At 40.9% G+C, this 14,664-nt stretch overlaps 1 protein-coding gene across 1 annotated transcript in view; it reads left to right on the forward strand.

The window, feature by feature from the left end:
* The first annotated feature begins 1,839 nt into the window (after window positions 1–1,839).
* Window positions 1,840–14,664, forward strand: part of EPHB1 (EPH receptor B1) — a 123,446-nt gene continuing 110,621 nt past the window's right edge. Inside the window, exon 1 of the mRNA XM_053461385.1 lies at window positions 1,840–2,321. Within this exon, the coding sequence (XP_053317360.1) occupies window positions 2,264–2,321 (58 nt within the window). The 5' untranslated portion in view covers window positions 1,840–2,263. The remainder of the gene's footprint in view (window positions 2,322–14,664) is intronic.

Raw genomic sequence — 14,664 nt, forward strand, 5'->3', positions numbered from 1 at the left:
GGGAGGTGGCCCTGGCACTTTAAGGCCATCGGCTATCCAATGACGTAACTGCGGACAACAGCTGGATATGAGAGGACGCGTGTCACGTTTTCACATCCATGTATTGGGTGGCTGGGTGTATCCAGCCGGTGGCTGCGCAACTCAACACCCGTCCTGCAACTGGAGAGATAGATCAGGTGAGCATGGAGCGATGTTGGCCAGCAGCCCACTGTGTATTGCCTCGGATTGCATTAATGTCTGTATGTTATAGTCAGGGCCGGACTGGGGATGACTTAGCGGCCGTGTCTCTTTAAACAGTTTTATAATCATGCAGCATGGGGCCGCACAGTTTGAGCGGCAGTATTGGTGTACTAGATAGCCATTCCAGGCCTGGTTATATTCTGCCAAAGTGCTGCAGATGAAACAATGGCCAATCACTTTGTGTAAATGATTGCACTCAACCAATAGAATTACTGAAAGTCTCATAAACTGATGTAGTATAAGGATACGTGCGGAGAAGTGTGGGACCGCCTGTTTTGCACACAAATGGTTAAGTCATGTATGGGAGAAAAGGAGCATGCTATTCCATCTGATAACAGCCTGAGGGGTGGAGGGATTCCATTTTGCTTGCTCAGTGCCATTTTGCCTAGAGCTAGCCCTGATTGGCATACACATTCCACCATTAAGACTGACAGATGATGCAGCTAATCGGGAGGCAGAGTCAAGAGTGCGCCCCGGGTCTCGAGCTCATTACCTAGTTGGAAAGAGCATAAACAGAATTGTTAAGCGCTGATGGTCTATGTGTGCTGGATATATATATATATATATATATATATATATATATATATATATATATATATATATATATATATACTGTATATATATATGTTTCTGGTTATACTGATGGTGTATATGTCTGCTGGTTTTATATATATATTTATATATGTAGGGGTCTGCTGGGTCGCCAGGTGTGCTCAGTAACAAAGGAGATTGGGTCCTAATTTCAAGTGACTCATTTCTGTATTGCAATAGTTATATAATAAAATTATGAATTGCTGCTGTTTGTTAATACATAGTATATTTAAAAAAAAACATTATTACCTGTAGTAATGCCTTTGTACACAACTAAAAAACACCAACCCTTTACCAGACACTCTTTAATCTATAAAGTTTTTGCTTCCTTTGTGTATCTTGTGACACCAAAGCAGGCACTGATAGGTTGTTGCCATAGAAATTGAGGCAACGTAATTTTTGTTGTTTTTATATGATTAAACCTTCAGTAGATAGAATAAAATGCCAGGTCCCGTGTGGTTTACGATACCGGAAAGTAATGCGATGAATGTTTTGTCCAAGTGGAAGAGCAGCTTTAATATATTTTATAGGAAACTTGGACTGTTTCTCTTTAAAGCCCAAACGTAGTATCCTACAGGTGTTTGGATCTGCTTTTATTATGCCTTGTACATATTGCTAAACACTATAATAAATAAATAAATACAAAATAAAAAAAAAAAATATATATATATATATATATTAGAGCATTAATTACGTTTAAAATAGCTGCAGGTCCTCCCAATCACCAGTAGATGGCAATGTCGCACAGACTAGTTCCAGCCACACTGTTTCTTTCTGCAGGTCAATGTAAGTAATTTTCTTTCAACAATAGCCGAGGAAGGCGGGGCGCTTATTGATTGGAAAAGGGAGGTGCGTGTTCCTTTTGCTCTTTGATTGGCTGGGAGGTGTGAGGGGTGTGTAAGAACTCAGACAGGATGGGAAGGTGGGGGGGCAGCAGCGGGTGGATTTGGAGAAGGGGAGTTGTGCAAGTGTGCGGGGTTGGGGGGGGGGTTAGTTAGTCCCCCCCATTACAGTGACAGTGGCTTTCCTCGTGAAGTGAACACTTTATTGCTCCTTTGCAATGTGAAACTAGGATAACCTTCTCAGAATCCCCCCCACAACCCACGCAACATGCACACACACATACACACACACACTCCGGGGGCACACATTGCCTAGTGCACCCCGACACACACACACACACACACACACGCTGTCATGCCTGCATATACATCCATTCATCCAGTGCTGGAGCCAGCATCACCAACCTGGGATTTAAATGATGCTTCCGAGGAAGAGGACCGGATAAATCCACGCCACATTCGGATTTAACAGCATTATTTATGTGAAGATTTGGGGTTTTCTTTTATTTGCTCTTTTAGTAAATATATATTTTTTTCATTTCTTTTATTTCTGGTTGGTAACAAAGTCAGATATATCTCTGTATCCTACAATGGAAGTACATTTGCTGCTGCTTTTTTCCTTGGTCTGGCAAGTTCATGCTGTGGAAGGTAAGTTGGAACATTGTCTTTAAAATAATAATAATCAAAAAAAAGACAATTCTATTTGCAAAGATCTATAGTTATAAGGGGTTGGTTTTACCCACAGCTGCCATTCGTATCTGTGATTAACCATTTTACTGCCAGCATCCCTGGAATATGTTCAGGTTATTGTGAATTACAGATCACTGATGAGTGATGAGAGTTATAAGTAAGTTTACATTTAAAAATTAGATTGTATGCTCTTCTGCACAGCAAAACACAGCTGGGGAGCCCCTGATATGTAACGTATATGCTGTGCTGATTGGGGTATATTGCTGAGAGCACCTGTTATACATAAGCAACAAGGTATAGAAGTTTGGGTAGATGGTGGGCAGGTAAAGACCCCCAAGTAATGCAATACAACCCCCTGTCCCCCATAATATAACCCATTAATGGGCACTATTACAGACTATAGAATAAGGTGTTAACAGCATTTTTTGTGATTTATGATGGGGTCTGGTTTACAGAAATGTGTGATTTTTTTTATTTCATTTTTTTACTAATGCAGACTTAAGTGAATAAGAAAAATCCTTTTTTAATAATTATTTTTATTAACCATATAAGTGTCACAGGAATGAGTGAGTTAATTCATTTTTAGGAGAAAGGGTTAATGAACATTAGACATATGTGTAATTATATAGATATAGTGCAAATGAATAGGATGCCTGTTTGGATAATATTAACTGTTTATATACCAGAGAAGTGAATTACATTTCAGGGAATGGTTTTCTGCTCCGGCTCAGAACAGGTTAAGCGGATAAGCTTTCTACAGGTTATGGTATAATATTGGGGTGCATTGGGGGTTCTAATAATTAAAATGACAGATCTGTTTCCTTTGCCCAGCTGGTAACTCGCAGGGTACTAACCAGAATAACTAAAGCTCCAGTCTTCACCTGCCCCGCTGGTACATGTCCTCTCTTCCCCGTCCACAAGCCATTGCCAAAAAGATGGGAGCTGCATTGCAGTGCTGATGTTGTTTAAAAGCTCGGGGTGATAGGGATAGCAGGACATGAGTGGAAGGTGGAGGGATGAGGGAGGGTGTGAAGTGGAGGACGTGGTGACAGATACTTGCTTGGTGTCTGTGTCCAGCCTGCTGCGTGACCAGAGAGAGAGACACTGTGTACCTGCTCCGCGGGAAGGCAAATTATGGGAATCTCAGATGTTAGTCACCTGGGCATCATGGGAATTGTAGTTGATGAAAGCCAGTGGCTATTTCAGCTGGGCCACCTATGCCTTGGACCTCCTGTCACTGTTCCCACCTGGTGCACCCCCAGTCCCTTGAGACCCACTCATTAGCTATTCACGTCTTCTTGGAATTCCTCCCCTGTTCATATTATGTCTCCGAACCCTATATTTTCTTTTTCCTCTCTTTCTCCCTTTATCCGTATTCTTGTATTGTCCCTCCTTATCCTCACCCCAGTTTTAAAGTCATTTGTATTCCTATCCTGCCTAATCGCTCCCGTAATCGTTTCTCTATCCCTCGTTCCCCTCTACCCTCCTCTGTTATTACATTTCTCCTGTTACTGCTTTTTCTCTTTTCCTCCCCCCCCCGTTTTTCTATTCCATATTCTATTCATTCACTTTCCTTGCTCGCACCCCCTCCTTTACTAATTTACAGCTTTTATTTTATACGCTACCACATGCCATGTTCTTGCTACCATTTTCTGTTAGGAGTCAATCCTTCCCTTCTATACGTTTTTTTTACCAGTTTCCCTCTTATTTAACCCAATATTCTTCTACCCTGCCTTTTGGGGAACACTAAACAAATTCTGCTCCTTTGGCTCTAGAAAGCTTGTCTTCCAGGTCTGTGGCTCGCTGAACTGAGTGCACATAGGAGGCAGAATGAGTTTGGCCAAACCAGGGTTTGGCAAGTGCATTTCTCCAGCTGTTCTTGGACCACGACTGTTGCAACGTCTATTACATTGGGCCCGCGGCTGGTTGAGAGAATTTAGAGTGGCAGTCCGGTACTCCCGGTTGGCCAAGCCTGTGCCCTGAAGCCCTGTTCGTATTAGCAGGGATCCGTATAGCTTCGTATTGCACATGTGCATTTAATAACTGTACAGCATCTGTGATAGCGCACCGTACTGATATCCACATTGGCGGGGACAGATCCTGTAGCCCGAAGCGCTGTATTTATGAGCAATAGCCAGGCGAAGAGAGAGACGCGCGGCCTCACAGAGCCGGATTTCAGCAAATCTGTGTTTGTTGATGTGCGTCTCTCCTCCAGATTTATAGATCAGTCTTGTTCACCTCCGCTGCCCCCTTTTAGTTCTTGCTTTGTAACGTACCCGTGGATGCCCATGAGTAAAAACAGTACTGATCCGCACTTTCCGTAACAGCTGGAGTTTGTTGGAACGCCACAAGTTATTGTCTCCCTAAGAGCGTTTGAAAGCAAGAGATTTAAAGACAGATTGCTTTTTAAGTGTCTTTCGGTACGTGTGCACAGCTACAGCCGTCGCGTGCTAAAGGGGGATAGAATAGAAGCCCATGGACGAAGAGCTTGAAATGTAGAACATGACCAATGAGACATTAAAGACCCAAATGTTTACGGAAAGAGCGGATCCAATTAATGTCCATGGATGCAAATAATTGTTTGTACAGTTGATTAAATCCTATGGTTGTAAATGATTTAATTGAGAGACAATGGCAGCTCTATGGTCCTCTAGATGAGTAGATGAAGCCCCTCGACTGCAAACCAATGCATGTTGGGTCCAGTTTAAGGTTGGGTTCAAAGAATTTAGGGCGACCCGTGATCTACAGGTAAAAAAAAATTTCCGCGTAGATGGCTTCGTATACCGTGTCCCGGGAATGCGGGTAATGCCTGTGTGAGCTGGACGTGCACAGAGCTGTTTGTCTGAATATCTGAGGATGGGTGAGAATGAAAGCCCTCTCTAGCCTAGCAGAATGTATGGACAGATTGTGCTGAGCAGGAATGCTGGTGGAGAAGAGACTGTTCTGTCTGAATGTGACAAATTCCGTCTCTGTGTTAAACTGCTGCAGCGATCTAGAATGTGCGCTGAGACATTACAGCATAATTAACCCTTTTTTTGCTGCCAGATGGGCAGTAAACGCATTGACCTGCATATCTTAGCTGAAGACGCTTTACAGCAGCCACCTGCCGAAAAGTTCTTATCGTACCAAGGTCATGAATAATAACACAATCTTATACCAGTATACACTAAGTATTTGAGCTTGTTCCCTGCTTTTCAGTTAACCTGTCCAGAGGCACCCAAACTAACAGGGTTGGAGGATGTACCTTCCAACACGTCGAAGAGGAACACTTTGGGCTTTATTTACTAAAGGAGGGGTTTGCAGGAGAGAGTAGTTGTGTTAACTCTCTCGTGCCACTATTCATTAAGAAAAACCAAGACTAACGGGTTCCTAAAGGCCTGTATAATTGGTGAAGAAGTTCTTGATTTAACTTCATTGTGACATTTAGGGCTCTGAGGCTCATAGCCGGCAAACAATTCTGAACTCTTACAAAAGAGGGACAAAGGGATTTTGGTCCCAAAGAGTCACTGTCTCTCCTAAAAATGGACACAAAGCTTGAGTGCCAACTTGTTTAGCGTAATTCTCAGTGCAGAAAGTTAACTTCCAACTATGGCTTTTTACATAATGTACAAGGAAATTAAGTGAAAAAGTCACTTAATATAAACTTGAAAAAAAAGTTAATTTCTTTCAAAGACGTTTTGCACGGTAGTTCTGTATCTTTAAGCAGTAACGATTTCTATGACTAATAATGATTCCTTATTACCAGGTATAGGTAAGATATAGCACCCCGACAATAGACTATCAGTCCCACAGTGCTCATCGGCAGGCGGTGCATTTTGGTATTGGTAATACAAATCAGATGGCATGCAATCTAATGTCCGTCTGTGATGACTACAAGCTTGTCCTCTCCGTGGCCTGTAGAACCCTGTGATACACGCTTACCCATCAAACATTTTGAACCCCTTTGACAGGAGAAGCATCGGGGCAGATAGAACAGAGGGTACCTCCTGAAAAGGGACATTTGGGAGGTATGCCTCTCTCCCCACGTATACATATTAATATTTTTTGCCCCCGAAACAAGTTCTCTTGTTGTTAGGTACGACATGGATCGTTCGGATTTATATATTATAAGTATTATAGGTATATGGCCTCATTTTGCAATCGTGTGGAAATAGGGTTAATACAGCTTTAGCGGTAAGCTCTGAAATGTGGATTAATATGTGTATTTGTATTTATATGTGATTTAGTAGTGCTTTCCCATGGCTGAGAGCTCAATATGTTTAATCCAGCGCCAGAGAATTTTATTTTTTGGACTCTAATTGGTCGGCAGCTGTGATCTCTGCCCCGGACCAGTGTATGTTTCTACAAAGTATAGCGTTTGCTGTAATCTTCAGTTTTAGCGCCAGATGTTTATGTAGATTTTTGACCTTAGGCACTTTCCCGTGCGAAAATTGTGTTAATAAACGTTACATCAGAAACGTAAAAATTATTCAAAGGAAAAAAGCTGATTAGGACTAATCTGTGATCTTATCGCTGGCCTGCAGACTTGGAATGAGTCCGTTTCAACGTCAATTAATATGTCAATCTCATAAAAAAAAAAAAAAAAAAAAATGTTTTGGGATTTTTCTGTTAGAGGAGCGTCATTTTCCTCTTCTCTTCAGCACAAAAAAATAATCTCAGGTCGATGCTCTGAAATTGGTTTGTAATGGAATTTTTGTAAAGCAAGAAAAAAAAGATATATAAAAAATATCTAAAAAAAATTGTATTTTCAAAACAAGCGGAACATCCGTAACAAGCATACATTTTAAAAATAATCTGGGAAAAATTAATTATTCTAGCGTGAGATTGTTTGCTTGTCTTTGATTAACTGACAATCTTTTCATTGAGATTAACCCTTTATACGTGAGTCAGGGCAGACTTCAAAACTGAAGAATAAGGGGAGAATTGATAAAAATTCCAAGCTCTCACATAATATTCTCTCCTCGTTTATTTACACCTTCTCTTTTTGATTTTGCTCCCTCCTTTTTATACTCCTTGGGGTGTTTTTTCTTTCCTTCTTCTTCATTAAATGCACTTGCTGCTCTTGAAACATATGTTGCGTTTGTTAAGTCTTTGGCAGAAAAACCTTGCGTAGAGCAGTAGGGTTCTAAAAAACGCGTACCTTCTAGGGCTGAGATAAAGACGCCTATTTATAAAATGAAACATTCTCAGAAAGCGCGTAACCTTGCACACGGCAGGACTGTGTACCGGGTCAAAAAACTATTTACTGGCTTGTATTTCCAAATTGCGTTTTCTTTTCTTTTATTTCCACTCCGGTCGTAAGCTCGAGAATGAAATTGTAGCTGTTTTTTTTTTTTTTGTTATAGATGCATTTTTCTCGGGGGCCCATTAAAGACGGCTGCTATGTGGTCAATAGGTGTGTCAGGGTATTGTTGTCAGGTTGGACAAGTAATTCCGGAACTTAAATTAAAATATGAGCAGCTCTATAGAACTGCGTTTAGCACAGTTAGGGCAAATACAATTATCCGGAGAAAATGGTTTTGTTTGCAAAAAATACTGTATTTTTAGGCAGTCAAGGAAAAAAAAAGCAAATTCTGTGAGGTAGGTTTGTTTGCACAATGAAAAGAACATTAATATCACGGAAATGGAAAGGGGAATATATCACGTTTTGACGGTAACAGCAAAATAAATACTTTGTTGCTATAATCCGTTCCAAGCAGTTAATAGACAATACTATGACAACACAGAGAAGAATGAAAAGTTACTTTTAGACCCATTCTAGTGCTTTTGTCTGTTTCTGGGTTTTTGATCAGTCTAGAAGGACGTTAAAAGTGCCAAAATGGGGTTCACGTTTTTAGCACGGTTTTGTAATTTATTTGGATCATCTGAACCCATTTTGAAAGACTCAGACCTTAATCAGTCCTTGGTCTTAGGCCTTAGATATTTTATACATGCATCGTAGATCATGTCTATGCGCTTTCCATATATATATATACATATTTTCTGCATAATAAGCTGTTTTTTGAAAAGGATAATTTATCAGTTTGCCAAACGCTGGACCTGCTTTGAACATATTACTGGCAGTAAATAAGTAAATCAAAAAAGATAAAAAAAATCCAATATTTCTACAACTTCCATGAGGTAGAGCCTGACCTGGGGGGGAATTGCCCCCTAGGCTGGTCCAAGGTCCAAAGAAACAGGGCATTTCTGATTTGGGACAGCCTGTTATGGGGGGGGCAGGAGCTCGGTCGGGTCATGTAATGTGGTAATAGTGTGGCATTTTACACCAAAAGGTGCCAGCCCTCCACTTCATAACTAAACCCAAATATACTGCTATGCCTCAAGTGCATTTTGTACTGAAGGCCAAAATCCTTTTCTTGACGTATTTAATTTGAAATTATTCATGGTGACTGTGTGGGGGGGGATCTGGTCTCAGCAACCCTGATTCATAACAGGTCTGAGGGTTGACTAAACTTTTTGACAGGTATTCCATTTCCCGCAGGCACGGCCACCCTCAAACCTAAAAATACCACAGGTAGCACCAGATATAATGTCAGCAAACCTCAAACAAAATGATGTTGGCACCTTGACAGCTCCGAATATTACCATGTTACGATGTTCTAATTACAAAATGCATTCTTCCTTTTTACTGCTAGTTTATCATAAAGAGCAAGGTATCTGGCAGCAGAATTAAAGTCAAATTGTTTCTGTCGAATTGTATATCCAAGATCATTAAGGACAAATGTCTTATACCTGATGTCTCTTGTGAACAACCGGCACAGCTTTTCCAAGGGCTAAACATGTTAACATCTTTGTTAGCCAAGGAGACAAACTTTCTTTTTTTTATATACCGTAGTTCTCATAGGTTTAAAACCTGCCCTGAATTATGTTTTTGAATTCTTCTTAGAGACACTTGGTTTCTTCATTGCCATGAATTTGGTGTTTCTTCAGTTTCCAATGCTAAGGTCATAAATACTAACTTGACTCGCAGAACACTGAATTTTGTTTTTCCTATCCTACCGAAGATTTGGGCTGGATAGTCACTTCTAGGAACATTTACTTTTGCCCCAAACCTTTTCTGCCTTCTTATTTGTCCTGACCACCTGCCTCAGCCGTCGGTGTCTACAATGTATTAACAGCTGCACTATGCCCTTAAGACACAACGCTAGCGTATGACGTCATATCCCGGCCCGCCGTGCCTCAAAGGCGAGTAGCGCCTCCTAATGCTGTCTATGGAGGCTGTGGGCCGGTTGAGGAGATTGGAGATCTCCCCTGTAACCGGCCCATTATATAGCAGGACACTAGGGGACCCGATCACCCCTGCTTTTGCAGATGGGGGAATGCTGGCCCCTGGACCTTTCGCCCTAGGCCTGGGTCTAGTTGACCTACGCCAGTATACTTCACTGACATAGGTATGAATAGGTATGTGCAACTAGTTTGGAGGGTAATTACATGGTAACACTCTAGTTATTTTATATATAATTATGTATGTTTTACGTACATATAAGTATTTTTATATAGTTTTTTTTATATATTGTGTTATTTTTGTAATGTTTAACCCTCTCATATCTGAAAGAGCAAATAATCTCATTACCATGCTGATAGAAATGATTTATATGTCACAATGATCGCAGGAATATGCTTTGAATATATGCAGCTTGTTTCTATATCTTGGACAAATTCTGTTTTTTTTTTTTTTTTTCCTGGTGATATCACTGTGTTTCCTGGGAATTGATGGAATTAATATGCAAGAGGGGAAATTGCATTCTGGGAGAGCTACCAGCAGTCAAAATCCCGCTATAAGCGCATCAATCTTAAAAATGAGATTTTTTTTGTTATGGGTTACATTTTGTGATTGGGTCGGTCAAAGAGATTTTAATATATAGGAAGGGATCAGTGACAGGCCTTGTTTAAATAGCGCCATGTCTCTGCGGATGTAAAAATTGTTTGGAGAAGATTTCTGAGCATCTCCGTTAACCAGAAAGTAGAAATGTCAAGTAAGCGTTTCAGACGTGCACCATGCAGACATCCAGGTCAGATGGGTTTCGAAGATTTCCTGTTTATTTTAAGACGGCGTAACAGTTTCTAGGTGTCTTGTAATCCCGGCTTGTCCTGCTACACAGGAAATATCGAAAGCACAGTACAAACAGAACGTCGTGTTCGTGAGAGTAAAGGGAATATTTGCCTTGGGTAATTGCAGTGTTCTATGGATATGTTAGGTTAGCAGAGCTTTGTAAGCGAGATCTTGATTTTCTGTAAGGCACGCGTAGGCAGAGATAGGCAAGCGCTGCGTCTTCTGAGGATTACAACTCCCATAATCCTTTAAGTAAACTAAGAGCCTGTGAGTGCGTTTCAGAAGAGAAATGGAGTCCATGCCACACCTGGCAATGTCTATCACTGGCTATGGAAATGTGCTTTTTGCTTTCCTGTTGGAACAACGCAGCTTGATATGAAATGTCGTGCTGGACTTTGGCCAAAGTATGCTTCCATAGCCATTATAAACTTATAATGGGTTATTCTGGTCTTCCTGTGGCGTTCTTATCTGTGACGGATCTGGCTTATGTGGTGATGCCGTTATCCTGAGCTGCGTTTGTGGCGTTCGCCTTTCAGACAGCGTTTTTATTCCGATAGGTGAAGCACATCTCTATGTACTGTGCTAACATTCTGTGCTGGCATGTCTCCCAATTTGCTATGGTAATGCAATCATTTACTCATCTCATTTTTCAGCTGCAAAGAGGGCCAGCTGGCCTAAACCTCAGATGTATCCCGTCTTTCCCCCCAGGTCCGAATAGCCGATGAATCTATGGGAAGGCCAGAATGTGTTCTGTTCTCTCATGCAGGAAGCTCTGCTTGTTTTCCTTATCCTCCCCTTCTTCCTGATGTTATCTGGATGCAGCTGGGGGCTTTTCTCCCCCCTTAATTATCCGGCGCATACTTGGACCCTTTGAACCCTTCGCTAATTTTCTAAAGTCTGGAACGTGCCCGCTAAACGCCTCTCAATGGGTGTGTTGACATGTTCCTCTGCTTTTTAACATCCATCATCTTATTGCACAGTCAGCAAGTATCCTCAACCCTGGCTGAAAACGGGTCACATTAACCCTTTAACAGAGGCCTGCGATGCACCTCCAGCACTGATGAGTAACTAATTTGAATTGAGATAGTAGGGCTATCTTTGTGCCAAGGAGGTCACTTATTAACTCTTCAGCATAAAACAATACTTTTTTGTCTCTGGACAGAGTTCCAGATTTACACCTCAGGCATTGGATCCAAGGTGTCCTTTATCCCCGCTGAGTTCAGATGTATGGAGTAATAGATCACATGTCAATATTTAAGCCCATCTAGAGTGCAGAACCGCAGGTCATGGTGCTGACCGCGAAGGGGCGAATTCATTCTAAATAATGAAAATTGGAACTTTTAAATGACATTACTGTTAATCCTAAAAGTGAAAACCTTATTACCAAATATCTGTGGGACATTTCTATCTCTAGTGTATATAGTCACCCTACACATATATCTATTCTAAAGGAAATCGTAAGATGGAAAAACAGTTTTCATTTAAATACTCCAGACCTCAAGTTGGGCGGATGCCAAGGGATCTCAGGAAAACTTACCATATTGTTCAGTGATACTCTGTTTCCTCGAAAGAAATACAGCTATAGGTCTGCATATACCGATCCGATGACCATCCAGCTGATCAATGCTATGCAATCAGATAAAACCTTAGAATCGCTTAACAGAATGGCAGAGATAAGAGAAGTAAACACTGTAAACACTACTGCGAAACAACTAAACAACACTGCCAAAGTGTGTAAAACAGATTAATGATCTCCATCTTTTGGCCAATTACATGTATGGAAGAAATATGTGTGTGTGTGTGTGTGTTCAGGGCTGCCATTGCTTCAGTGTTCTGCTTCAGGGCTGCCATTGATATAAACAGGAGGGAAGGGAGAAACCTATATGTATGACTCCTGATTTATTGTAATGTTGCATCACTCCAAAGTAAAAAGAGAAATCTAACAAAATGACTGAGTCCGTCAGCTTATATAGTCCAAAATCCATCACTTATTTTAGAGATAGGACCCTAATTTTCTTGTCTTAGAGCCTCTGAAACCTTAGAGCTGCCGCTATACCACTAATGAACACGTTGGCAGGTCTCAGACTAGTTATCTTCGCAGATAACAAAGATGGCTGTGAAACAGGTTATCAGGCGTACGGCTGATATAACAAGAAATATTTTCACAAATGAGCATAGCTGGATAGTGTGTATGTCAATTAGGCAAAATAAGATAACAGCTTTGTACATTACTGTATTATTATATTATCTTGTACATCACAGCCACCGGCTACGCAAATCGTGTACTGACTGAGGGTTGTGATTTTCTGAAACTCTCTCCGGTGTTTAAATCTGTGTAGGAGTCCTGCGCTGAATATTGCACTTCCTTACACAGGCATTGAGCTCTCTGGTGTCGGCCAAGTTATGGCTACGAGAGACAACATCTGTTCAACCTCAGGTCCTTCTGGATGAACCGGAAGACAAGGCCGTGTCCCTGGAAATATGATCAAGTCCAAAGTTTGGGGTTCAAATAAAGGCTAGGAAGCAAGTCCTGGAAACTTTGGAAAGGAGAATCAATCAACAGCTTCTGTCTGTTTTCACTTTTTTGGGGTATATTGCCCAATTGGCAGACAAAATACTTATGTGACTTTGTGTGACATTAGTGTATGTGGCAGAGATAACCAAGAAGAAACCTCGCTTTAGTCCGACGGCCAATAGGGGAAACTTTTTATCTTTCTGTTCTGTTTGGTAATACAGTTCTTCAACATTCCTGTCTTGGACCTCAATATTGTCGTGGCATCCAAGCCTTCCTGCTAATTGCATTTTTTAAAGATTTTCACTGTAAACAGATAAAATGAAAATATGTAAAATACACAAAAACTAGGTCTGAATTGCGTTAAGCTCAAGAGATGAGCTAGGTCAATGGATGGATGCCATTCAAGATTAGTTGAAAACTGCTATAGTGACCTAATACATTTCATTGCAGCATCCGGTTTTTGTGCTGTATTTTAACGGATGTGATAACAGAGGCAGGTTTTTGTCCCCGTCACCCCTGATGTTGATGACTGGACGGAGTTGCTGGAAATCTTCAGGTTGCCCCTGCTGTATTTGAGTAACGTCTCCCTGTTACAGATACCCGGTGCTTGTCTGTCCTGACTGTACCTCTGCGTCGTGTACCTAATCTTGTACAAACCCCCCAGGGCTATTACATTGTTGATGTGCCTCACTAAGCACTGGCAATATTTCTTATGATTTAATAAGCTTGCAGACGATAAGGTGAAAACGCCTGAATTTCATTGCATAACTCCGTAAAACCTGAAAGTCAAAAGGAGGGACGTATTTTTTTCTGGAAAATTAGGTCAATATTAGTTCTTAAATTAAAGCGTCGCTTCTAGATTATGTGGGACTTCTCATGTAAAATGCCAAAGATCCAAGACAAACATCAGGACCCATCAACATGATGGTCATTCTGTAAATCTGACCCGGTGTCCACCTACAAATACTTTATCTACCTGGGAAGATACACTATAGCCAGTGTTAAGGAAATACATCAATTTAATTAAAACACAGAAAATCATTTCAAGCATTTACAAAATAAACACGTTGGATATTTTTACGACTATTTTCATGGTCAGTACGATTTTTAAGTGTATGAAAATGGCAACAGTTTGATTTTAGGGTCACCATTCTTTTTTGCTATTAAATGGTATTGACCAGTAGGCTGTTCTCTGGATATAGAGACCTTAGGGTGGCATCTATAGAGTGTAGAATGTATTTGCAAATACCAAAAGAGCTGTATGTATGTTTGTGACATTGTCACATTCATTTAATTACCTATTTAGGTATTTAATTTAAAAGTAATGGAGACCAAGAATACTGAAATTCTAAGCAAAATGTAGCAAATCCAGCAAAGTCAGTGACTGTTCTGTTATGCGTCTCATCAATTTAAAGGGATATCTCCTGGGGGGGGGGAAACATTTTTCTCCTTGAGCATAAAATACAGAGATGTTGGTCAGCGTTGGCAAAAACCTGGTTTTATTTCCTTTTGTTCCAATAAAGTTCTTTATTAGCAGACCTGGAGGCTGCCATTGTTCTTGGTCATTTGATGTTTTGAGTGACTCTCGTGCACCAGTACCACGCTGAGCTGATTCTTTATGGCAATGCTAATGAAGTCTGCTCCTCCATAGACCTTCATTAGTCAGAATGTCCCACTTGGTAATTAAGGCTGAACCAATTCCATTGTTTACCCCAGGCCGTATGATAATGAGT

The sequence above is a fragment of the Spea bombifrons genome, chromosome 3 (assembly GCF_027358695.1).
Source record: "Spea bombifrons isolate aSpeBom1 chromosome 3, aSpeBom1.2.pri, whole genome shotgun sequence".
NCBI classification, from domain to species: Eukaryota; Metazoa; Chordata; class Amphibia; order Anura; family Pelobatidae; genus Spea; species Spea bombifrons.